The sequence below is a fragment of the Eretmochelys imbricata genome, chromosome 10, assembly GCF_965152235.1.
Source record: "Eretmochelys imbricata isolate rEreImb1 chromosome 10, rEreImb1.hap1, whole genome shotgun sequence".
Lineage (NCBI taxonomy): Eukaryota > Metazoa > Chordata > Testudines > Cheloniidae > Eretmochelys > Eretmochelys imbricata.
In genome coordinates, this window is record NC_135581.1 from 76,291,282 (window position 1) to 76,318,124 (window position 26,843).

The 26,843-nt window shown below is 40.9% G+C and overlaps 1 protein-coding gene across 1 annotated transcript in view; it reads left to right on the forward strand.

Moving 5' to 3' along the window:
- LRRC28 (leucine rich repeat containing 28) overlaps window positions 1-26,843 on the forward strand; it is a 76,122-nt gene that overhangs the window by 30,589 nt on the left and 18,690 nt on the right. Inside the window, exons 5-6 of the mRNA XM_077828099.1 lie at window positions 12,015-12,221; window positions 24,942-25,044. Of these exons, the coding sequence (XP_077684225.1) occupies window positions 12,015-12,221; window positions 24,942-25,044 (310 nt within the window). The remainder of the gene's footprint in view (window positions 1-12,014; window positions 12,222-24,941; window positions 25,045-26,843) is intronic.

Sequence of the window (26,843 nt, forward strand, 5' to 3'; positions counted from 1 at the left end):
ACAAGAGTTGTGATTGCTCTCTGCCCCTCCAAAAATCAGGCCATATTATCCTAAATGCATTGTCTTGGGCCAGCTACCTTCCTCTCGATGGTTCATCTTAATTTCAAATACTCACTTAGGAAACTCTGCAGCTTTACTGCTGTTTTGTTCACAAGGAATGTTTCCTTTGGCCAAATCTCATATCTGAAGTTACTGTGGTGCTTACTGAGAGTTAAGGAACTCTCTTCTTCCAGTTTATCCAGTGAAAGAAGGTGCAACAAGAGAAGAGTTCAGTTTTCACCTTGTGTGTTGATTTAGAGTCCTAGTTATGAAAAGAAAATGTCCTCTAACAGTATTTTAAAATCAGCCTGGTGACCCCACTAGTATTACACTCTGCTTCTGAGCAGAAGAGCGTTTTTTGAATTGCCACTCCACAGGTCTCATGGTTGAGATTTGATGTGGAGGCAACATTCTTCCTCCAGGGAAGTGTGAAAATCTGCCACTCTTTGCATATCCAATAGTAACATGCATAGGCATAACCTTGCTTGACCAGGAGAATAGTTTTCTTTCATTAAAAAATGAAAAGCCAACCGTTATGACGTGTGGTGTTAGTGGGTTGCATTTTGTACCTTTCTTCAAATAATCTAGAGAAAGGGAGAAAACAAATCTTTCTGCTCCGATCTGGATGCATCATGAGTTATGACAGTCATAATAGATGGGTCTTTGCTTGGAATAATTAGAAGTCTAAAGTAATTTGGGGGATCCTAGCCTGATGCTATTTGTCACAGAGACCAAGAAGCAGAGCTTTTTCTTTTTAAAGGAAAAGGTGCTCCAGACCAAACAAGATAAAAAATAAATAAAATTAACCTTCCCCAATATGGGGACAAAAGAATAGCAAGAAAATTAGCATAAATATTTGGCCCAGAAGTGCTATGAGGCTTACTAATTAGGTCTGGCTTAAGGTCCTCACTCCAAAGCGTTGTGGGCCAGCCTCACTTTCTCCTGAGGGTTCCTGCTCATTTCCTTGTTTCCTGTCTCAGGTTCTTGGTGATTTACCAGTTTGCTGCACCTGTGATGTAATCAAGGATGAGCTAGTTGACTAGCTAGCTGTAGCCAGGCAACCACCAGTTCCCACATCAGCTTGTTATATTTGCCTATTAGGTTTTTTTTTTTTTTTTAAGCACTGGTCTATATGGGTGATATTCAAACCAATGCAGTTCCTCAGTGTATGTGGGCTGCACAGGTATATTATGGGGATTATATGAGGTAAACTGCACCAGTTCAAGTCTCATACTACAGTGCTGGAGTGCATCTACCCTGGAGATATGCATTGGTAGGGTTGCCAGGTGTCTGGTTTTCAACTGGAACGCCTGGTCGAAAAGGGACCCTGGTGGCGGTGCTGACTGGGCCGTTAAAAGTCAGGTCAGTGGTGCTGCGGGGTTAAGGTAGGCTAGTTCCTACCTGTCCTGGCTCTGCGCTGCACCCCGGAAGTGGCCAGCAGGTCTGGCTCCTAGGCGAGGGGGCCACGGGGAATTGCGGCCAATGGGAGCTGGAGGGGCAGTGCCTGCAGGCCAGAGTGGTGCACGGAGACCCTTGCGCCCCCCCCGCCGAGGAGCCGGACCTGCAGGCCGTTTCCGGGGTGCAGCATGGTGCCAGGACAGGTAGGGACTAGCCTGTCTTAGCCCCGCTGTGCCGCTGAGTGGGATTCACCCAAGGTAAGCCTGTGCCCTTGTCCCAGCCCGGAACCCCCACCTGCACCCAAACCCCTCATCCCTGGCTCCACCCCAGAGCCACACCCCCACACCAGAGCCTTCACTCCCTCCTGTACCTCAACCCACAGCCCCCTCCAACACTCTGAATTCCTCAGTCCCAGTCTGGAGCCCACTCCTGCACCCCAAACCCTTCATCCCTGGCCCTTCCTCAGAGCCCATACCCCCAGCCGGAGTCCTCACCCCCTCCCGCACCCAACCCCCATGCCCCAGCCCAGTGAAAGTGAGCGAGGGTGGGGGAGAGCGAGCCACTGAGGGAGGGGGAAAGTCATGAGTGGGGGCGGGGCCTCAGGGAAGAGGTGGGACAGGGGCAGGGCCTCAGGGAAGGGCAGGGCTAGGGTGTTCGGTTTTGTGCCATTAGAAAGTTGGCAGCCCTATGCATTGGTAGAGATAAACTGATACCAATATTTCCTTGTGTGGGGAGTCTCTTAATTCTGGGGGATAAACAGAGAGAGAGAAAACACTGCCTCAGTACAGAAGAAAGAAAACAAAATAATTTACTGTCTTTCACACTCCATGTCATACTCCCATTCATACCACTCAGGAATATTCAGTGCAGGAAATAATTCCTTCTCGGGAAAGACAACACCAAAAATACTCCAGTTTCTTAAAGTGGCAGGCTACCCTGAGAACAAGAAGATTTCCTAGTGTAACCATAATGTCTATTAGGCCCTGCTCAGGATTAGGGACCTTATTGTACTAGGGAGTATACAAGCACAAAATAAAAACAGTCCCTGCCCTTAAAAGCTGACTGACAGTGAATGTCATGGACTTGAGTAACCTGTGTTCCTAAATGGCCCCTCCCGCGCACTCTCCCACTTCTTTCTCTGGGAAAGGATTATTGCAGGATTAGGCTCTTAGATTGAGAGCTCTGCAGACAAACACTTTGGTGTGCATTGCTTACCATGCCATGAACTGTCCCATTTTTTGATTCACTGAGGTTGTGTGTTCTTAAATTACTTGCTGAATTAGGGGCAGTGTGTGTAGCACTTGCTGTTGCGAAGTCTGACTGACCTAGTGAGTCGACAGTGGGGCAGTTCACTGTAGTGAGCACTACATACGGTAAAAAGTGATTGTGGGATTGCAGCTTCAATGGGAGTACTTATCTACTTAAGGTTAAGTATGTGCTCAAGGGATTTTGCCTTAAGGACTAGCTTTTTCTCACCTTATTCATGTATAGTCTCACTCTGTTCAGTATTCTGCTACCTTCCATGGGAAGGTGAACGTGATTTGATTTTAAGTTAGATGTGATGTACAAGGACACTGACAAGTGAGTGAGGGTGGAAAAGAGATGGGGGAAATATACATAGTATAAGGTAGCCTGTTTTTGTAGTGTGTATATAATTGTCTGCTTTATTTGGGATTTTGTTTTCTATTCTTTATTTCTAACTCTTAAACATGTTTGTTAATGTGGCACACAACTAAGTGCTGAAAAGAGAGGTGAAAGAGTGGGCTGTGAGAAGGGGTTTGAAGGTGGTATTATCATGCACATGCTAAATAGTAATTCATATGAGACAAACCTGTCCATAAAAATATCTGATCTCTTCCAATTTCTTTTGCCAAAGTTTTTCAGGGAAATAGGAGTGTAAGTATCATTTTAAAATGATATACACATTTACAGAGATTCTGCCTTAAAGTGCTTCTATGCTCTCTGCTTTGGTGTTCAGCTCAAAACCTTGCTATAAGGACAATTGTCCATGAAGTAGTTTCTATGGCTGCGTTTCTGAAATGTGGCCACCGTGATCACATGCAGCCACCAGGGGCTTTTCTTGCAGCCACAGCCTCCTGGGCTGTGATGGGGCCGGGGGACAAAGTAGTGGCCCCTCCCTGTTGCTCCTGGATGCCACCGCCTTGATGTTGGTTGCTGGGGCTGCCATCAGGGGTTGGGTCCTGTCCCCCCCTCTGGAGACATCTGGGTCACAATGCCGGAGAAGCAGGCAGTCAGTGAGTTCCTCACCTTCCCAGAGGCAGTTGGGCTCATGCTTTGGGCTTCAGCCCTGGGTTGGGGTGGCGGGCTCCGTCTGCACAACTTCGGGCTCTGTCCCCAGGCCCTGTTCCCCAGCCATGGGGCTTCAGGCTCCAGCCCCCTGTTGCCTCACCTGGCCCTCCATTCAGGGCTTAATTTGTCCCCAGGCTTGCCAAGGCTTAATGATTGATATTAACAAACATAGAAGTATCACTTTTCACAACAGACTTACTAGCTAGCAGTAAATAAATTACAATGATTTGGATGTGTATATGTGCATATTTATTTGTTTTTCCTAAAGCTCATTAAGTATTTTAGGAAAAAGTATGAGAACAGAATACCAAAATATTTGTCCTGAGAACCCTTGGTATCACAACTTGTACTTATCCTCTATAGCAGTGGTTCCCAAAATTTTTCCGCTGCTTGTGCAGGGAAAGCCCCTGGCGGGCCAGGCCGGTTGTTTACAGTACTTCCCTCAGCAGCCAGTACTTCCCTTGGCCCGCACCGCTTCTATCAGGCCCCATTGGCCTGGAGCAGCAAACCGCGGCCACTGGGAGCCGCGATCAGCCGAACCTGCGGTCTCGGCAGGTAAACAAACCGGCCTGGCCCACCAGGGGCTTTCCCCGCACAAGCGGCGGAACAAGTTTGGGAACCACTGCTCTATAGTATCTCTCTCTCTCTCTCTCTTTTTTTTTTTTTAAACTAGTGATGCCAAAAGTGTTAAGTTATGTAGCAAAAATGGAGAATAAGGTCATTTTATCGTGAGTCTCTTACAGACGAGAAACGTGAAACTTTTTAAACTCTGTAACATCAGTGATAAAATGTAAATGTGATTCTTTTCCCCCCCGTTTTTTCCCCTCAAATCTAATTATACCATCTCTCATTAGTGGTCAAATTCTGCCTATTTGAAGGTGGCATAGAACTGTCATAAGTGCCAATTTGTGCTAGAAAAGTTTAAATATTTAAAAATGGCAAAATGTGATCTGCTGGATAGGCCATTAAATGTGATATGTAAAGGTATATAATATTGGCTTAACCCAGAAGCAACCCATGGTAGGGACACAGGGTCATGTACCCCCCCAGCACCCCGATTTGCTGCTTGGCTTGTATTGAGCATGCTCACATGGAATGAGCATGTTCAATAACCTCTGCTAAAGTTATTGCCCTCTCTGCCCTCTCCCCCCACCCCCACTCCCACTATTGGCAGGTACGGGTCATCTCTGCTATAACCAGCTAAAAGCTGTTTTTAAATTCCTTTTGAGTCAGTCCAGGTCTGATGTAAATGAAGTTCCTAGTTATTTGAACTTGTATACATAATTCTGCATTTTACATGGAGCATAAAGCTGGTAATGGTGATAACCAAATGGGAACAACTAATAAAGTTTAAACAGCTGTTCTGTATTGTAGTGTTGTTTGCTGTAAGATAACAAATGTCCCCATAGTGCCATGATAAGGAAGTACATCTTGTATTCACATTGGCGAAGGCTGGCAGGAAATTTTTCAGACACAAAATTCACACAATACGTTCACTGGTAGCACCTTCTACATATCTAAGATTGAGTTCTAGATTCCTTCTTAGAGTACCTCCCTTTGCAGTTACTTGTAATGTTCTCAAATTCCTTTTGGATGAAACTTTGGTCCAGGGCAACCATAGAAAGATGAAATTGGTTCTGAAGGTTTAAGCAAAATTGTATGAGTCACTTCTGAATTATGCAGGTATGCGGACTCCATCCCTATTGTGGTTCAAGGAACTACTTGTCTTTGGCAAAACTTGTAAACTCCCACAAGATGGATAACTCCAGTTTATTTCTTTTAAATCACGGAAATTAAATGCTAGAAACTAGCGTTAATGTTACTTGAATAAGCAATAAAGTGTTCAGTTTGAGGGGTGGGAGAGGTGGTGCAAACTCTATTCCTATATGTAATTGTGAAAATTCAGAGTAATACTATCTCAGGGATATAACAGTTTTTCCAAATAACTTTTAATTTTGGAAATTCCTGGGGAGTGTTTTTAAGGGCTTGATTTCTCATTTTTAAGATTACACCAATACTCATTTTAGAATTTTTTTTATATCAAAAGATGCATAAACCTATATTGGTGGTTTTTCTTTTGGTAACATAATCCCGATTGGTTATAGCTTTTTCCCCCTTTATCCTTTAGAAGGATGTATATGGCTGAGTAGTTGGTCTGAGAAACCACAGTAATCAGGATCTTGTTAATTAAGGAAGTTATGAAAACTACTTTCCAAGGATGGAAAGAGAGAGGGAAAAGTGAATTTAATTACAGTGAGCACTGGCAGTTTTAGAACCCATTAGGTGCAAACTATCAACATGTATGTGTGCGCCACTGTGAAGTCAAATCTAGAGACATAGGAAAGACTAAGGCCTTGTCTACACTACACAGTTTTGTCAAGAAAAGTCAGCTTTTGTCGACAAAACAGTGGAGGTATACACACCGAAATGCTCCTCCCGCCGATGTAACTCCGCTGCTATGCTGACATCTTTAAACCACCTCAGTGAGAGGTGTAGGGCTTATGTCAGTGTAGTTAGGGCAATGCAGTGTTTGTGTAGACTCTGCATTCCTTACATTGGATGTTGGCTGTTATTACAGCAGTGAAATTGACAAGAAAGCTGGGCAGCTCTACCCAGCTGCCCCCCGCTCTCCTAGAGAACTGGGTGGCTGGACCCTGCTCCTAGCTGGGAGCTGACACAAGAAGCCTGGGTGGCTGGACCCCACTTCCAGGTCGGAGCCTGCGGGGAAGTCAGGCTTCTGGCAGGGAGCTACCAGCGGGGCTGAGAGACTGGGCTCTCAGTTTCCACATTGCCCTTCTAAGGCTATGTCTACACTAGCACTTTTGTCAACAAAACTTTTGTTGGTCAGAGTTGTGAAGAAAACACCCCTGACCAACATAACTTTCACCGACAAAAGCACCGGTGTAGACTCTCCCACCAACATAGTTACTGCTGCTGGTTGGGAGGTGGCTTATTTACAGTAGGACCTCAGAGTTACGAACACCAAAGTTACGAACTGACTGGTCAACCACACACCTCATTTGGAATTGAAAGTACGCAGTCAGGCAGCAGCAGTGAGAGCGGGGGGAAAAAAAAAGGAAAACACAGTACAGTACCTTGTTAAACATAAGCCACTATATTAAAAAAAAGGAAAGTTTAAAAAAAAAATTGACCATATAAGGAAACTTTCTGTGCTTGTTTCATGTAAATTAAGATGGTTAAAAGCAGCATTTTCCTTCTGCATAGTAAAGTTTCAAAGCTGTATTAAGTCACTGTTCAGTTGTATACTTTTGAAAGAACAACCATAATGTTTTGTTCAGAGTTATGAACATTTCAGAGTTACGAACAACCTCCATTCCCGAGGTGTTCGTAACTCTGAGGTTCCTACTGTATGCTGGCGGGAGAGTGCTCTCCCACCAGCATAGAGTGGCTACACAAGAGACCTTACAGCGGTTCAGGTAATTGGTCCTGCTTTGAGCAGGGGGTTGGACTAGATGACCTCCTGAGGTCCCTTCCAACCCTGATATTCTATGATTCAGCTGTGCCGCTGCAAGGTCCGTACTGTAGACATAGCCTTAGAAAACTGTTTTTATTGGCAGAGGGAAAGGTTAGTGCATGAATATAGTCAAGCCTGTTACAGACTGCATGTGGTCAGTGGTTTGGCTGAATGTAGGTGGCTCACTTCCTGTCACTGTTTTAAAGTATAGGGCTTTGTTTGTGTGTATGTCATGAGTAGAGAGCTGTTAAAAATGAGACTGTTCTTCTTATGTTGTTTTTGTGCACCTATTCAGCAGTTGCTGTGCTTTAGTAATTCATTTTCAGTGTGTAGTTCAGGTATTGAAAAGCAATTGAGCACTGTTAGCATCAAAATGAGTAACGAAAAGGTTTTGAAGAGTACTGTTACTTTGACATAGAAACTGTTCCTGCTGACAGCATTATTTTATAAAGAGATGCTGTCAAGTATTTTACTGGCATCCATTGTCCCCTCTTTACTACACATAACTGTAGAATTGTTTTCACAGAGAGGGGAATATAGACTGTTTTTCTCTTAATATTTAAGGTTTAACATGTATTTTAAATTTAATATTGTCACAGAACAATTTGAAAAACACAAAGCCCAATATAACTTTTATTACAACTTTTTACTTTTCTCTTGTTTAAGTACCCTCTTAGAATCTTGAAAATGGCATTTTTCTTTACCGGTTTGTCTTTTTACCTATTTGATTTCTCCCTCCTTTCTTCCCCATTGTGTCTAACAGAGCTTGAAATTAACATAGGTTTTTTTGTTTACTTGCTAAGGTCCAAGCATCATAGAAAATGTCAGCAGAGCTCTGGGAATAGTTAATTTTCTAGCTGCTGCTGCTGCAGAGGGAGTATAAGGACACAACGGATTCTTGTTTAACAGAAATAGTACTACTTTGATTGTAATTTCAAAAAACTCTGTGACAGAGCAGTAGTTTTTATTTTATTTCTTTTAATCCCCTTTCGCCATAGTTGTATTTAATCCTGAAAAAAACCTGTCTGCCATCTTCATGGCAGAGATGACTGCATTCAGAAGTGGGTGAAGTAATCTCTCTGTGCACAAAACCCAGTTCTGCAAGGGGCTGAGTACTTCTTGCCATAAGAGTTGACGGCACTGATCACCTTTCATGGAAGCAATCAAGACCCTAAAGGATCAGACCTATAGTCTGGAAAGATTATGGCATGCTTTCATAGAATCATCATAGAATATCAGGGTTGGAAGGGACCTCAGGAGGTAATCTAGTCCAACCCCCTGCTCAAAGCAGGACCAATCCCCAACTAAATCATCCCAGCCAGGGCTTTGTCAAACCTGACCTTAACCTCAAAGGAAGGAGATTCCACCACCTCCCTAGGTAACCCATTCCAGTGCTTGACCACCTTCCTAGTGAAAAAGTTTTTCCTAATATCCAACCTAAACCTTCCCCACTGCAACTTGAGACCATTACTCAGTGTTCTGTCATCTGCTACCACTGAGAACAGTCTAGCTCTATCCTCTTTTTGGAACCCCAATTCAGGTAGCTGAAAGCACCTATCAAATCCCGCCTCATTCTTCTCTTCTGCAGACTAAATAATCCCAGTTCCCTCATCCTTGCCTCATAAATCATGTGGTCTAGCCCCCTAATCATTTTTGTTGCCCTCCACTGGACTCTTTCCAATTTTTCCACATCCTTCTCGTAGTGTAGGGCCCTGGACTGGACACACTACTCCAGATGAGGCCTCACCAATGCCGAATAGAGGGGAATGATCACGTCCCTCGATCCGCTGGCAATGTTCCTACTTATACAGCCCAAAATGCCATTAGCCTTCTTGGCAACAAGGGCACACTGTTGACTCATATCCAGCTTCTCAGCCACTGTAACTCTTAGGTCCTTTTCTGCCGAAGTGCTGCCTCGCCATTCGGTCCCTAGTCTGTAGCAGCGCATAGGATTCTTCCGTCCTAAGTGCAGGACTCTGCACTTGTCCTTGTTGAACCTCATCAGATTTCTTTTGGCCCAATCCTCTAATTTGTCTAGGTCCCTCTGTATCCTATCCCTACCCTCCAACATATCTACCACTCCGCCCAGTTTAATGTCATCTGTGAACTTGCTGAGGGTGAAATCCACGCCATCCTCCAGATCATTTATGAAGATATTGAACAAAACAGGCCCCAGGACCGACCCTTGGGACATTCTGCTTGATACTGGCTGCCAACTAGACATGGACCCATTGATCACTACCTGTTGAGCCCGATGATCTAGCCAGCTTTCTATCCACCTTATAATCCATTCATCCCGCCCATACTACATTAACTTGCTGGCAAGAATACTGTGGGAGATATAAGCTTTGCTAAAGTCAAGGAATAACACGTCCACTGCTTTCCCCTCATCCACAGAGCCAGTTATCTCCTCATAGAAAGCAATTAGGTTAGTCAGGCATGACTAACCTAATTGGAATCTTTGGATGAAAAGAATTATATAAATTAACAGGGTTATTTCCCCCGCCCCCAATCAGTCTCTTTAATCTGCTTCTTAATGTGTATCTCACCATCAGTGTTCCCAGAATAGAAAATTGGGTACCAATCCTGCAAATCCTAATCCCAGAAACAGTCCTGTTGGAGTCAGTGATTCTACTTGTGTGAAAAAGGGTTGCAGATTTTGTTAAGAATGTTTGCTACCCACAAAAACAATTATGGAACATTATTTGAAACATAAAATAAAGAGTTCTTGAAATCTTCAATGTGCAAATGTTTGCAACATTCTTCAAGTTAAAGTTTTTTTTAAATAGAAGTAATTATAAACTTGTATTTACAAACTGTGCATTCAGAAAAGTGAGTAAAGGCATGTCTAGACTTGGGAAATAGATTGCACTGTAAAACATGTTAGTTAACATGTATTAGCAGATTATTAAACACAGTCTGTTTTCCCAGTCTAGCCTAGCCCTTCCAGGCTGCAGGACAAAGAGTGCTAACGACCAGTAGTTCTTTTTAAGCACATTTGGTGTTGATATTTGGTAGAGTTACTTGAAACGTTATGTACATATGTGTATGAAACCCAACATAAGTGAAAACGGTGGGAGAATCTGTTTAAGCAGACTATCAGTGTTTTAGAGTAGCAGCCGTGTTAGTCTGTATTCGCAAAAAGAAAAGGAGTACTTGTGGCACCGTAGAGACTAACAAATTGATTTGAGCATAAGCTTTCGTGAGCTACAGCTCACTTCATCGGATGCATTCAGTGTTTTATCATCAGATGTTACAAAAGTTCATATTAACTTATATTCATATGTAACATTTTCACTAACAGCATTACAACTATGTATTTTATTTTATGAATTCATAATTTCCACTCACTGTCCTGATTTTGGTTTTGGTCCAATCATTTGTTTATACCTATATTTATAGTAACAAAGGCAGTTCCACAAGAAAATACAGATGACTGCCTACTAGTATAAGTATTCATATATAAAATTCTGCTGTATTTTTTCAGAGATACTTACACAAACTACAATTTCTATATTAGTTGTAAAAAAATAATGTAAAATGCATTATGTGCTTATGTCCATAGTATCCGTAGGTAATTATGCATAAAATTAATGGGGAAAACAAAAATAATACACATTTTAAAAAAATTCATAACTCAGCATAAAAAGTCAGAAAATGGGATCACATTGTTTTTGTATGTGTGTGCATGCAAACCTACAGATAACTACATTAATTGAGTTTTACTTTCAAGCACATAATGATGAAAGTAATAGACAGTTTTTTGTGTGTAAATATGAAGTGTTTGATGTCTGGTGGCTGCAGTTTTTTCATATTGATTACCATATTTAACCAGATATATGAAATTTGATATCTTTCTTATTTAAATTTACCTTACACAAACTTTTTTTTCCATATATTTAAACATGTTGCCCAGCTGGTACCTGCTCCCCAAGATAAGGATTTGAGGGGAAAATGGTAACCAGGGAATTTCAAAGTAAAAGAAATGAAGGGCTCAGTTCTGAGCCAGAGTTCTTATATCATAACGCACAGATATGTAGCATGGTGCTCTTGGCAATACCAAAACATGACAACTGATGAGCTTAAACCTGCTTTATTTGTTTTTAATTGGTTTCCATACAGTTATTTTGGCAAGAAAAAGGGAACTATGTGAATGCAGCAGATCTGAATACACTTGAAATAATAGGAAAACTATTCTCCCAGAATTTATCATTCATAGTAACATCAAAGTCAATCTCCAAAACTTTGCTGAACATTTGTAGTTTTGTCTTTTTAAATGTAATTACAAGTCAGTGAAATTTAATTACTTAAAATTGTGTAGCTTGGACAATATTTTTAATATAAAATCCAGAGAAGTCTGTATAGAACTTCAGTTACAAATTAAGTGGTTTGGAGGGCTGTTTTTTCTAAATAGGTTTAGATGACTCCAGTTTGCCTTACCCTTATCTTGTGCAAACATAAAATGTGATGATATCTTAATGTTTAAACAATTGTTAGTGATATATTATTAAGTTGTTACAAATACATTTTGGAGGGAATTTGCAGTAAATGATAGTGGTCAAATTCTGGTATTGGTGAAGAAACCAAGGAGTGGTAGAAGACTAGTGGTGGTTTAGGGATGCTGGCCTGGCAAAAGGATGGAGTTGGCTAACAAATTAAGCAGAGGCTGCCATGTTCATTTAAATATCTAAAGTTTTTCTGTGAGCTGTATTTCAGTTTGTATTTTTTGTCCTATTGTTGTGGAAATACAGTGATTAATGCCATGTCTGAATATTTGATGTTTTGATTGTAGAAGTTGGAGACCTGAGGGAGCTGCAGACCTTGGACATTTCAACCAATCGTTTGATAGCTTTACCTGAAAGGCTACATATGTGCCTTTCCCTGCAGTACCTGAGTGCTGATGGGAATTATCTGTGGTGTGTCCCCCGCCACCTCTGCCAACTCCCTAGCCTCAACGAGCTGTCCATGGCTGGAAACTGTCTTGCATTTCTGCCACTTGGTGAGTGACTGCCTTCCTTAGACAGCAGGGGGAAGATAGAAAAGAAAACAAGCATTGTAAAAGCCTCATTCTAACAAGTAGTGCTTTTGATCCATGATGTTTTATGCACAACCTCTGAATTATGGAAGCTAACACAGTGATCTGATTCTTGGGAAACTTGTTAGTAAATGGAAAAACAAATTAACTGTCTTAAGATTGTGGTTTCATGCCTGTTCAAAATGTTAGGACAGAGCAGTTCAGCTTGTTATATTTTAGCTGACTTACAAAGCAGAAGAACACTTTATAGACTAAACTAGTCTCATGCATAAATGTAGTATGGGGCGATCTGAATCCCATTGCTTTTTGTAATGGCTTATCTCTAACAGCTAGATCTAAAATTACCACTGAATCCTCATTTAGAGGTTTAAACTTGCCATGAAAACCCAGTAACTGTAAAAGCTTCATAGCACTAGAAATGTCAGCACTGCATATCTACATATGAAGAAATGTCAGTATTACATATCTACATATCCTAAATTTTAATGTGTCCCCAGTGTAGCATCTATTTTGATGATGTTGTACATGGGGACCCACCAGGATAGCTGCAGGAGCCAAGGAGGCGAAACTACAGGTGTGTGGCCTCGTGTTATGGGGAGTGGTCTATACGTTCATGCAGACATGCTGCCTGACAAAGGTCTCTGCAGACAGTCTCATTCTCCCCTGTGTAGATTATTTTTACTTTTAGTGGGCTCTGTAAGGGCCCATCTCTGCTAGAAATGAGCACATACTAGTGCTGCTTTTTCATGTGTTTCAAGTTTGGTCTCTGGAAACAAGAAAAAAGCAATCAGATTTGGTCCACTGTGTGTGAATACAGTTACGTTAACCCACACTAAAAAATTAATAAAAACTGAGGTTGCTAAAAGTGATGATTGTTTCTCAATGAATTACATGATACAGATTGAAGATACATGGCACTGACTATTTAGACTATGGAAAGGTATGTATTCTTGTAGTTTTAAGGAGCTCTTTTCAGCATTACAGCTTGATAGGTATTATATTCAGGGACACCACGTCTCTGAAATAGAGATGTCATAGGAATGGTGTAGAAATACCCTGTCGACCACATGGCATTATGAGTCAAAGAAAATAAACCCTATGATACATCAGTCAAATCCTGCTGTGCTAACTAACAAGCAAAATAACTCTTCCATCAACCAAATATTCCTCCTTCTATAAGAACTTCTTCAGAAAAGAGAGAGGTGAGATTTTTTTTGTTTTGTTTTTAAGCTTTGGAGAAACAAAATGCTGTTTAAGTTGAAATGTGGAACCCTACTGGGGTCAAATTGTGTACCTTTTAAATTCAGACGTTTTCCTTATTTGTTTAATGCTTTATCTGTGAGAAAGCAATACCTTGGATCAGCCACAGATGTGTATAATGTTTGTTTCTTTAGTTAAAAAGAAGGAAGTAAGCCCCTTAGAAAATGACACACCTTGCTTTTGCTTTATATTTAAGCTCAAATTCAAAACATAGTCTGTTTTAAAAGGAACCTTTAAAATAATGGGAAACATCAAAGACTGTCAGTTGACCTTGCTCAGTAATTCTTAACAACAGGAACTCACTGTGGAACATTTGGAGATAATTTGCTATCTGTGCATGTGGAATTGAATACTAAATCCTGGAGTTAAGAGGAAAAAGCAGCACAGAATAAATAGAAATGTTTAATTCCATCCTAAAGAATCAGAAGATTTCCAAATGGTGAAGATGTGGTGAAATACAGTGGAAAAAAGGATTGCATCACTGAAAACAAAAAAATTATTTCTGCCATTTTAGGAAAAACTTCCATATGTGTGTCAGTATACTACATGCTTGTTGAAATATTTCAAGTTTACAGGCACAATTTGGGGGGGGCGTGTTTGGTGTTTGTTTTGGTTTTTTTTTCAGCTCTCATATCTGGTGGCTGTGTTCTGCGTGCATCCTTGCAGCCTACTTCAGTTGCACATTTTATGACATCGAACATGGTGCTTATCGAACATGGTGTGGATATAAGTGCCTCAGAAATACATGAAAGGGAAAGGGAATGATTAATACATTTTAAAAGTAAGGTCTCAACATAACATTTGTGTGGAAACCTGAATGGTGACTGTTGACCTGCATGGGCATTTCATGATGCTGAATACCCAGACTCCTCAGAGTTTGACTCTAGCATGAGTTACTTGCACAACTTGAAATCATGAATAAAGGCCCGTAATTCTCTTTCCTTAAACCCTTTCCTTATGGATTTTTATATAAGGTAGCCAGTGCTGCATAACCCGCGGACATTTTGAATTATATACTCTTAAAAATTTAGATACAGCATAAAATCTGCATCTTTAATCATTTCACAACTGGACAATATACAGTGGGTGTTACTAAGCATCCTTTTATATGAATGTTTAAAAAATACCTGATTTTAAGATTTTCTTAATTAAAACTGAGTGGTATAAGCTACTTAAATTATAGAAATAAAATTTATTTTCTCTGTCATCTTTGACCTGCTTAGTTTAGACTACTCGAACCATCTGTCCTTTTGTTTTTGTTGGGACACCACATAGTAGACAGCATGTAAAGGCCTGGTAATAATCTCAGCATGTGGAGTTAGTCGTGATCAGTGATACTCATTTTGATTCTTAGAACATAAGAACTGCCATATTGGGTCAGACCAAAGGTCAGTGTAGCTCAGTATCCTGTCTTCTGACGGTGGCTAATGCCAGATGCCCCAGAGGAAATGAACAGAACTGGTAATCAAGTGATCCATTCCCAGCTTCTGGCAAACAGAAGCTAGGGAAATCATCCCTGCCCATCCAGACTAATAGTCATTGATGGACCTACCCTCCATGAACTTATCTAGTTCTTTTTTGAACTCTGTTACAATCTTGGCCTTCATAATATCCTCTAGCAAGGAGTTCCACAGGTTGACTGTGCATTGTGTGGAAAAAATACTTTTTTGTTTGTTTTAAACCTGCTGCCTATTAATTTCATTTGGTGACCCCTAGTTCTTGTGTTATGAGAAGGAATAAATAACGCTTCCTTATTTACTTTCTCCACACCAGTCATGATTTTATAGACCTGTATCATAATCCCCCCTTAGTCATCTCTTTTCCAAGATGAAAAGTCCCAGTCTTATTAATCTCTCCTCATATGGCAGCCGTTCCATACCACTGATCATTTTTGTTGCCCTTTTCTGAATCTTTTCCAATTCCAATATATCTTTTTTGAGATGGGGTGACCACATCTGCACGTAATATTCAAGATGTGGGCATACCATGGATTTATATAGAGGCAATATGATATTTTCTGTCTTATTATCTATCCCTTTCTTAATTATTCCCAACATTCTGTTCGTTTTTTTGACTACTGCAGCTGCACATTGAGTAAATGTTTTCAGAGAACTATCCACAATTACCACTCTTTCTTGAGTGGTAACAGCTAATTTAGACCCCATCATTTTATATGTATAGTTGGGATTATGTTTTCCAATCTGCATTACTTTGCATTATCAACATTGAATTTCATCTGCCATTTTGTTTCCCAGTCACCCAGTTTTGAGAGATCCTTTTGTAGCTCTTCGTAGTCTGCTTGGGACTGGAATATCTTGAGTAGAATCATAGGACTGGAAGGGACCTTGAGAGGTCATCTAGTCCAGTCCCCTGCACTCATGGCAGGACTAAGTATTATCTAGACTAGGGGTGGGCAAACTTTTTGGCCCGAGGGCCACATCGGGGTGTGAAACTGTATGGAGGGCCGGGTAGGGAAGTCTGTGCCCCTCAAGCAGCCTGGCCCCCACCCCCTATCCACTCCCTGACTGCCCCCCTAAGAACCCCCGACCCATCCAACCCCCCTGCTCCTTGTCCCCTGACCACGCCCTCCCGGGACCCCCGCTCCAACCCCCCCTGGGATCCCACCCCCTACCCAACCCCCTCTGCTCCCTGTCTCCTGACTGCCCCCCAGCCCCTATCCAGCACCACCCTCCACCTCCTGACAGGCCCCCGGGACTCCCACACCCTATTCAACCTCCCTGACCCAGAACCTCCGCCCCATCCAACCGCTCCCTGTCTCCTGACTGCCCCCCAGAACCCTCTACCCTACCCCCCCACCGCCGCATGCGCCACGGCCACCCCGTTACGCTCGCTGCCTGCGCAGCGGCATAGCTGCAGGGGAGTGGGGGACAACAGGGGAGGGGTTGGGGACTAGCCTCCCCAGTCAGGAGCTCAAGGGCTGGGCAGGATGGTCCCACGGGCCCGATGTGGCCTGCAGGCCGTAGTTTGCCCGCCTCTGATCTAGACCATTCCTGGCAGGTGTTTGTCTAACCTGCTCTTAAAAATCTCCAATGATGGAGATTCCGCAACCTCCCTTGGCAATTTATTCCAGTGCTTAACCACCCCAACAGTTAGGAATTTTTTCCTAATGTTCAACCTAAACCTCCCTTGCTGCAATTTAAGCCCATTGCTTCTTGTCCTATCCTCAGAGATTAAGAAGAACAATTTTTCTTCCTTCTCCTTGTAACAGCCTTTTATGTACTTGAACCCTGTTATGTCCTCCCTCAGTCTTCTCTTCTCTAAACTAAACAAACTCAGTTTTTTTCAATCTTCACTCATAGGTCATGTTTTCTAGACCTTTAATAATTTTTGTTACTCTTCTCTGGACTTTCTCCAATTTGTCCACATCTTTCCTGAAATGTGGCGCCCAGAACTGGACACAATACTCTAGTTGAGGCCTAATCAGCACAGAGTAGAGTGGAAGAACTACTTACCGTGTCTTGCTTACAACACTCCTACTAATACATCTCAGAAGGATGTTTGCTTTTTTTGCAACAGTGTTACACTGTTGACTCATAGTTAGCTTATGGTCCACTATGACCCCCAGATTCCTTTCCTCAGTACTCTTTCCTGTGCAGTCATTTCCCGTTTTGTATGTGTGCAACGGATTATTCCTTCCTAAATGAACTACTTTGCATTTGTCCTTATTGAATTTCATCCTATTTACTTCAGACCATTTCTCCAGTTCAGAGAATTTTGAATTTTAATCTTATCATCTAAAGCACTTGCAACCCCTCCCAGCTTGGTATCGTCCGCAAACTTTATAAGTATACGCTCTATACCATTATCTAAATAATTGAAGAGTAGTTTTGTATCGTCTGCAGATTTTGCCACCTCACTGTTTACTCCTTTTTTCAGATCATTTCTGAATATGTTGAATAGGACTGGTCCCAGTATAGACCCTTGGGACTATTTACCTCTCTCCATTCTGAAAACTAACCATTTATTCCTACCCTTTGTTTCCTATGTTTTAACCAGTTACCAATCCCTGAGAGGACCTTCCCTCTTATCCCGTGACAGCTTACTTTGCTTAAGAGGTTTTGGTGAGGGACCTTGTCAAAGGCTTTCTGAAAATCTTAAGTACACTATATCCACTGGATCCCCCTTTTCCACATGCTTGTTTACCCACTCAGAGAATTCTAGTAGATTCGTGAGGCATGATTTCCCTCTACAAAAACCCTATTGACTTTTCCCCAACAAATTACGTTCTTAGAATGTGGCTTTTCATTTGTCAGATTACAGATAAATCCTCCTCATCTTCTTTACTCAACCAACTGTGTTTTGATTCCCTAACACTTTGTAGAACTTCTAATTTCAAGGTTCAGCCCTGGTCTACGCTGCTGGGAGGGGAATCGATCTAAGTTATGCAACTTTAGCTATGTGAATAACGTAGCTGAAGTTGATGTACTTAGATCGACTTACCATGGTGTTTTCACTGTAGTGAGTAGACTGCTGCTTCCCCGTCGACTCTGCCTGCGCCTCTTGCAGTGGTGGAGTACAGGAGTCGACGGGAGTGCGCTTGGGGATCGATTTATCGCGTCTAGACTGGACGCAATAAATTGACCCCTGCTGGATCGATTGCTGCCCACCGATCCAGCGGATAGTGTAGACATACCCTTAATGTGCTACTTTCTGACTACTGGTTGATCTATACTGACTAGAGAAGGAGGCAAGTTGTTCATTCTCAGACATGCCTAGTAAAAAAGCATGCATCTGGGAGAAATTATCGTGTTTTTAAAATGTTACCACATTTTAACTAATGATTTGCAATTAATGTAGACAGTGCAGGTGTTGTCAGCCTTTCCTAGTGTTCCGAATTACACCTGAGAGGACACGCACACAACTGCTACGAATTACACCTGATAGGACACGCACACAAATGCTACGAATTACACCTGATAGGACACGCACACAAATGCTACGAATTACACCTGATAGGACATGCACACAAATGCTGCGAATTATACCTGATAGGTCACGCACAGTTCGAATCTAGGCTAAGGCACATAAACAAAGTCCACAACTGCAGAGTTCCCAAAAAACACTAAGTTTATTACGCTCGAGCGTGGTGCCCCTCTGCTAGCCAGGAAGGGGCCCCGAATACAGATTATACAAAGTTTATATACTTTTTAGCAAAGCATGTTGCCCTCGTGCATCGGAAACCTTAGCCAATAAACAAACCCTTTTCTTATCTACCACCTATCCTTGCTTGGTGCATTCCTTGTGCTAAACCAGTATGTTAATTACACAGCATGGTCCTAAAGCCATGCATCAGTAACTTTTATTATCAGGATGGGAGGCCTCACATCAAAGGCCAGGAGATAGGGAGTTAGGGACTGACAAAAAACAGATACTGGGAGTCAAGGCAGTCTGGAGACAAGGAGGAGGATTTTCACAGGAATGCAGTATCTAAGGAACACTCCTCCTGGTGCATGATGTGCTTGCTTTTAGACAATGGTGGGCCCCAAACCAAAATGGAGTCACATGTGCTAACTTTTCCTTAACGCTAGTGTAGACATGTCCACTGTGACTGCTTGCAAAATCCGTGTTCGGTCTGAGGAAAACCTGCACCTGCTTACTCATAGGCTGACATTCCCGGATGTACCTCAGTAATAGTCCTGTGCTTGTGTTGTAATGCAGGATAGAGATACTGTATAAGCGAGTCCTGTTGTGTATTTTCTCTTTTGGTTTTAAAATTCACCATTCTTAAGTTTGTGTCCATGCAGAATTAGTATATTATTTGCTAAATAGATTCACCAAATATAAATATACCATGCCACTCCCAACTTTTCAAGCAGATGTCTGAACAGATAGTTGAACAAAAACAAGATTACTTACTTGGTCTTGCAATGGAGACTTAAATACCTGCATATGCCAATATAACTCTTAAATTGGTAGGTTTTCCGAGGACTGACATAAAAGGTACACTATTTAGATTTATACTAAGCAATAAAAGAGTACCCATATAATGCTCTGGGCATCCTTGACAACTTTCTAAAAATATGCTGAAATGTATTTCTGAGTCCAGCTGTGTAACCCTATGTATCGTGCCCAAGCTCTGCACCTTCCTTTTGCTTGTCTTTGTAGACCATGTGGTTTTTCCATTCTGGTCCAGTAAATGGCTTTAGGAATTCTGTTCTAGAATTGAAGATGAAACTACTGAGCTATATATTACAGGTTACTCTGTGTTTTGAAGAAGGTGAACAGGATTTAAAAATTCTCCAAGTATCGAATGCAAATGCTACAACTTCTGAAAACAAAAATTCTATTGAAAAAAACTGGAGTCTGGCTTTTTGTTGTTACAATTAAAACAATTAATTTGTCATGATTGATAAAATGATTTAAATAAAGTAATTATGGACCATTCTGTCTAGAGTTTGGTGACAGTGGCTGGATATTATGACAGTAAAATCTCAGTGTTGTATCACTTTCTTGAGGGTCTGTATGTGCTTTTCTTTAAGCAAATGGGTCTAGTAATTTATCAGTGTACAGTCAACAAAGGTCTTCTACCACAGTAGATGCTTTTACAGCATGCCTGCTTTCACAATATGGTTAAAAGAGCATCAGTGCAGACACATGAGCTTTTGTTTGGTCTTCAGCCATGTGGAATGCATATGCCAGGGCCTTGAGGTTAAATAAAATAAATAAATAAATAAAAATAGAATTGGGGGTTGTTCAGGACTTGTAGTATTTGGTCACTTCTAGAAGAAAGGTCTTTGATCTGAGAGTCTGGAAGGAGGAAAGTGGAAATGTTTTAGACACAGTGCAGTGCTAGCAAAAGCCACATGAAAACTTTCTTTGTGGCTTAGCCTTTCCATAGATGGACAGCTTCTTTATTTTATAGAGTTCAAAAGAAGTGTGTTTATCGAAAAGCTTTTCACAATATTTATTTCCTGGTATAATACATAAAAACTAATGGGGATGGTGTAGAAAGAGCTTTTTAAACTGGTAACTACTAAAATAAACTTGTTTGTGGTGGTGTTTGACACTTTTTTTTAATCTTTGGAGGTTGGAAGGAGATGCATGGTTATTAATGTAATAAGTTTCATTTGAACATGAAATATGTAAACTCATGCACTGTTGTGGGATTTGGGAGCTTAAAGTTGAGGAGTTTTGCCCAAACTGAGATGGAGATGTTTATGTAGCACCCAAAAGTACTTCAGTCACGTGGGAAGTCCCTGTCTCGAAGAGCTTACAGTCTAAATGCAACATCCAAACAGAGGGGAGAAATGAAGCACAGCTCCTTTTTAGGCTTGTTGCTTAAAACAGCAGCTCCGGAGAATGTATTTTTTAAAAGCATTAATAACCTGATTTTCATCCTATATATGTCTATATATAACTAAATTAAAAACAAGAACCTTTTGAATTTTCTTCCCTTCTCCCCAAGACCAGTAGGATAAAACAGTAACACATTCAAGTCACCCAGCAGCCCCCAGTTTTCTGTGCTCATTGGTATAACTGGATTCTGCAACATGACTACATTTTTTCAGCTTTTCGATGTGTTGCAGTCAGTGCTGTGTGCTTATATTTTATTGGATGCCTCTGTGTTAGTGCTGTAATATTTTACATTGTACCCTACTGTGACCGGGTCGGGCCAGATGGCTACAAGAGAGTGATAGAAGGCAGATAGATTAGCCCCAGGTTAAGTATGTCCCTTTTCCATGGGTAAGGTAGCAGGGAAGGTTCCAGAACAATCAGGAACTTTCTGGAAACAATTAAGACAGACAGGCTGATTGGCTGCAGGTGTTCTAATCAAGAAGCTGCTAGAATCAGTTAAGGCTAATCAGGGCACCTGGGTTTAAAAACAAGCTCACTTCAGTTTGTGGTGCGAGTGTAAGGAGCTGGGAGCAAGAGGCGCTAGGAGCTGAGAGTGAGAACGCGGACTGTTGGACGACTGAGGAGTACAAGCATTATCAGACACCAGGAGGAAAGTCCTGTGGTGAGAATAAAGAAGGTGTTGGGAGGAGGCCATGGGGAAGTAGCCCAGGGAGTTGTAGCTGTCACGCACCTGTTACAGGAGCCACTGTAGACAGCTGCAATCCACAGGGCCCTGGGCTGGAACCCGGAGCAGGGGGCGGGCCCGGTCCCCCCCTCCCCCCAACTCCCTACTTGATACAAGAGGAGTTGAACTGGACGGTGGGTTCCACCAGAGGGGAAGGTCTCTGACCTGTTCCCCGACCCACTTGGTGGATCAGCAGAGACTGTGGGGATTGTTCTTCTTCCTTTCCCCTTGCTGGCCAGTGATGAGACTAACTGAGTGAACGGCAGATTTGAGCCACGAAAGTGGCCAAACTGAGGGCTGCCGTGAACCTCTGAGGCGAGAAAATCTGCCAATAAGTGCAGGACCCACCAAGGCAGAGGAGGAACTTTGTCACACTACATTTATATTGTTTCATGGAGAAGGATCCTAAAACCTTTAACAAACTATATGTAGCCAACCTACGCTGAACTAATGCTAACAGCCATTTGAGGTGTTAGCTCTTTAGCAATACACACCAGCACCACGCATCATTTCAGGAGAGGAAGTGAAGATTGTTGTATACTGCAGAGGGATTTGTGTGTTTCTCATAACTTTCCAAGCAGAAATTTCTTCAGGACAGAAAGTGCCCTGTGAAAGTCAAGTACATCGTTTCAAAGGAAGTATATTGAGAGCGCTATTATGGTCCAGCTTAAGGCAAAATTCCCATAGTGTAGAATGGTGCAGGCTCAGGCCCTTTGTAAAAGTAATATATTAAATCAAATCACTCTGACATTTTTACTCCACAAAGGGAATCTGATAGGTTTCCTTCTAGCACCAGCACTAATGGTTCAGCCTTCAAATGACCCTTCTTCCTTGCTGAGAAAGACATAACAAGACACCACTTGGAGCCCTTCAACAGTCGTTTAGTGGGCCTACTTTGGCAGTTTGAGATGCTCCCTTACCATTTTTTCTCCCCCTATCTGTATTTCAGATGTTTGTGCGTTCCTTGCAGTGTTTTCATTTGCAGCTGGCCTGCAAAGGGGCAGCCCAATCTCAACAGCACTGTGCTGTCAATAGACCACCACCTAGCCCATATTTTGTATATTTGAATGTACTCTTACTTGAAAGATAACTACTTTCTTTTAAGCCGTTTTTTAAAAATACCACTCAGGAACAGTCAAATTGACTCTTACAAAGTGAGAGGATTTTTTTTAAAGATCTAGAAACCTTAACACTGTCCTCTCTTATAATGCCTGATTCATAACTGCATACAGAGAGATTACGTTTTCAGATTAAACTGTATCTTCGTTTCCTTGTTGAATTTTAGGACACCTTTTTTCCCCACCCCATCTTTTTTCCCATGATGTTTGATTGTGTCTGTAGTAGGTTGATCTTCTTTGCACAGACCTTTTGGGCTGCAATCCTGCAAGGTTCCTAGTGTCTTTGATTCTCTTTAAAGTCAACGGGAGCTGACTACACTCAACACCTTGTGGGATCAGGAAAGCTGTAGTAGAAATGAGTAAAATGTTAGCTTGTGATTCATCAGAGTTGAATGATGGCCAGAGACCTATGCATAAATAAAACATTACACATTTATATAACATCCTGTAGTAGTAGTGGCTGGCAAAAAATCTTAGACAATTTATTGCTCCTACCATATCTAGCAGAATGAGACATAATAGGGAATTTTTACACTTTGTATTCTGGTATCTGTGTTTTAGTTGTGTTCATGAAATGGGCAGAAGTACATAGTTTCTGAGGTTTCCTTTTATATTTTCATGCCAATCAAAATAATTTCTGGTTGGTGAAGATGGGAAGTCAGAATTAGTCTAGGACAGTGTAGCTTTCACTTAGCTCATTCAATGCATTTTAATCCAAATGCTTCTTTACCTTCCTTAATTTCTAAGTCTGTACTGCTTAAACCCATGATTAATATGTTGGAGGCATACAGGCATATTCAGTTTAGTAATACATTTCAGCCTTTTCTGCAGAAATGTTTTTGCAAGTGGTTAGGCCGTCAGATAGGAGCCTTCTGTTGCTTGTTTTTTTTAAAATGTTTTGTATTTTCTAAAATAACTGATTGTGTTTTTAATTGAATTGAAATGTATGCAGTTGAATATACCCTTAATGTTTGGAAAGTCATCAAAGTTAGAGATGGACTAGACCACTTAGATCATCTAAAGTAATCAGTCTCTCAGCCAGTTCAGGGCTGTTTCTTAGACTACATTTTTTAGTGCTTTGTTCAGTCTGGATTTAAATGTCTCAGGTTAATGAGTCGCTACTTTCCCTTAATAGACTGTTCCTCGAGTGACTGTGTCTTGCTGACAGGATTTTTTTATTTCCTGGAAACCTGAATTTTCCCTTTAACTTTCTCTTTCTCAGACTCTTACGTCCCAAACTAAATCGAACCTCTCCAGGCTTGGTGTTCATACTCTTAAAAGCTTGTAGGTTCTTAACGTCTCTCTCTCCTGTTACTTATTGATTAGGTATGCTCTACTTGTTTGGCTCTTCTAAACATTCCTCACCAGCCAGTCCTGCCAGCCTCCTGACTATTTTTATGAAAAGATGTAACAGTCAATGCTTGAAGTGTATTGACAGCTTACTAATAGTCATAGGAAATGTTTTGCTTTTTCTTAGTTGGAAACCTGTATGTACACTTTCTATCATATAATAATCATCTGTCAATATCTGAATTTTTTGTTTTGTAATTTTAGTGTAATATGCAAACCATTTTTTCACTGGCCAAAACTCTGCTTCGTTCATGCAAAATCTGCCCTTTTACATCTCATGCAATTTGAGTGATGTCAATGTGGTTGTCTGGGTGTATAGTAAGTCAGCGCTGAATTTAACCCAGTGTGTACAGAACTACACAATTCCTGGTCTGTTAGCTGCCCTACAGCTTATGTCAGTAAACACCTGAAAAGTCAGAGGCGGTCACTAATTTGCATTAGTTTTAATGAATTTCATTAAATTATTATATTATCTTGAACAGTCCCATTCTGTTTCTGTACAGTGATGGAGCTCTGACTTCAGTGGAGTTACATCACTTGACACTAGTATGGGACTTGGCCTGCTGTTTTTAAAAGGTTAGCTATAGATGTGAGCCCAAGAGTCGTTTTACCTTTTCAAATTGACAGAATTAGTAAATTCATTCTCACAGTGACATTCCCTTCATAATGGGATTTACGGAAATGTTAGAAAGGGGTTAGGTATTTTTAGAGTAACTTTAGTGTGTACCGGGGTCTTTTTAAAAATACTTTCTCCACAGATTTCATTTAGTCAAATTAAATTAAACTGACATAGCGTAATATTTCATGTTCACTTACAGGGAGTCCAATCAACTTACTTTGATTTTAATTATTTCTGCTGGGAATTGTCATTACTTCATTTTTCTCCTCTTTCTCTTTTTGTTTTCTAAAACCCAGATTTAGGTCGTTCTCGAGAACTGCAATATGTTTATGTGGATAACAATATTCACCTGAAAGGGCTCCCTTCTTATCTATATAATAAAGTCATTGGTTGCAGCGGGTAAGCATGAATTAACTTAATGTCTTACATACCTTTATCTCCTAACGCTCTTCATAAATACATGCCTGTGTGATACAACTGAATTTTATTTTGGGTTATTCATTCAGGACTGATGTTACTTTGAAGGGATTACTTTGGCTGCCTGTTCTATATTACTTTTGTAATCTTCTGCATTAATTTGCTGAACATTTTAATATTTCAGTGCTAAGCCACAACAGCCAGAGCATTTGTGGATATTTGTAGGAAACATTTACTGATAATGTAGGGCATGAAGCTGAAGACTGTGTTCTAAATTTGGCCCAAAATGTAGGCTTCATTAAAACATACTTTTCCAAAATCAAGACCAATAGGTATATTCTGTATTTTTAAAATATGTTTCAATGATCTTTAATAAGTAAACATCTCTTACAGTGTTTGCATCCCATACATTGCAGCACTGGACTAGTCAGTGGATTCTCAAACCTTTGCCTGTAATGGACCATATCTGAATAGAATTTCACATGGGCTTTCCTCTTATTCATACTCTCATAACATCCCTGTAGCAACTCTTTATAGTGCTTGGCACTCAATAAGCGATTAAATAATTTTCTACAAATTGCAATCCAACTTTTATGTATATTTAAAAATACCCTAAGCTCTATCGTATGTTTGCAAAAAGAAAAGGAGTACTTGTGGCACCTTAGAGACTAACCAATTTATTTGAGCATAAGCTTTCGTGAGCTACAGCTCACTTCATCGGATGCGTCACGAAAGCTTATGCTCAAATAAATTGGTTAATCTCTAAGGTGCCACAAGTACTCCTTTTCTTTTCGCGAATACAGACTAACACGGCTGTTACTCTGAAACCTATCGTATGTTTGTGAGTTTGATGTGAGGAGAAAGTGTGCTCTTCAGGACACTTGCCTGTTTCTTCTCTGACTTAAATCAGGAATAATAGCTCCACTGAAATTAATGTAGTTATGCTGGGGCAAAAGTGGTGAGAGGAGTACATGCCCCAATATCTTCTAATTATAAAATCACTGTGCTATTCCTCTCAACTATACCTACACTAATTATAAACTCCACATTTATAGCCCATGCCTTGTTAAAGTATGTTAACCATTACACATCTGAGAATTTTTAAGGTTTTCCTGATAGCCAAAGCTCATATTCCTGTTTGTTCCTGTGATGTATAAGTATTTTGCAGTTGTATCACAATTTGCTGTTGCCAGGTGGGGTCTCTCTGTGCTGATCAAAAATTTTATTGACCTTATCCTTCAATAAATGACGTGGTTGTATATCTACTTTAAGTGTTTGTTTTGCTTTATCAGAAACCGGAATAAATTGTAAACAAGATGTTAAATTGTTTTTCTTTACTTTTAATTCACTCTTTTTTTTGAGAAAACACTAGTGGTAGTACCTAAAAGTGTGCTAACAGGTTTGATTGAACAGTTTTGTTTATTTTCAGTCATTTTGACCCCATCTTTGCCTTTCACTATATCTTTAATATTCCATTTTAATCTGTTAAAATGTTTGTATCTAAAACGAACCGTATGCTAATTTTTTGAGTGGCATCACTTGTCATCTTATTTCACAACTGTCTGCATAAACCAGATTTTCATTTGACTTTGTCCCTTTTAAAAGATGTCTGCTAGTGTTCCTTCATTTACGATATCTTCATTTTCATAGCCTAATCAGATTTTATGTTAGCCTTTGGCATTTTAGCCACAATTGAATACAGCAGGTCTAGATGAGACGGCTAAAATGGCAGCATCCAATAGTTCCTTGACTACACTTCCACTGTTTCTGCCACTGGTGCA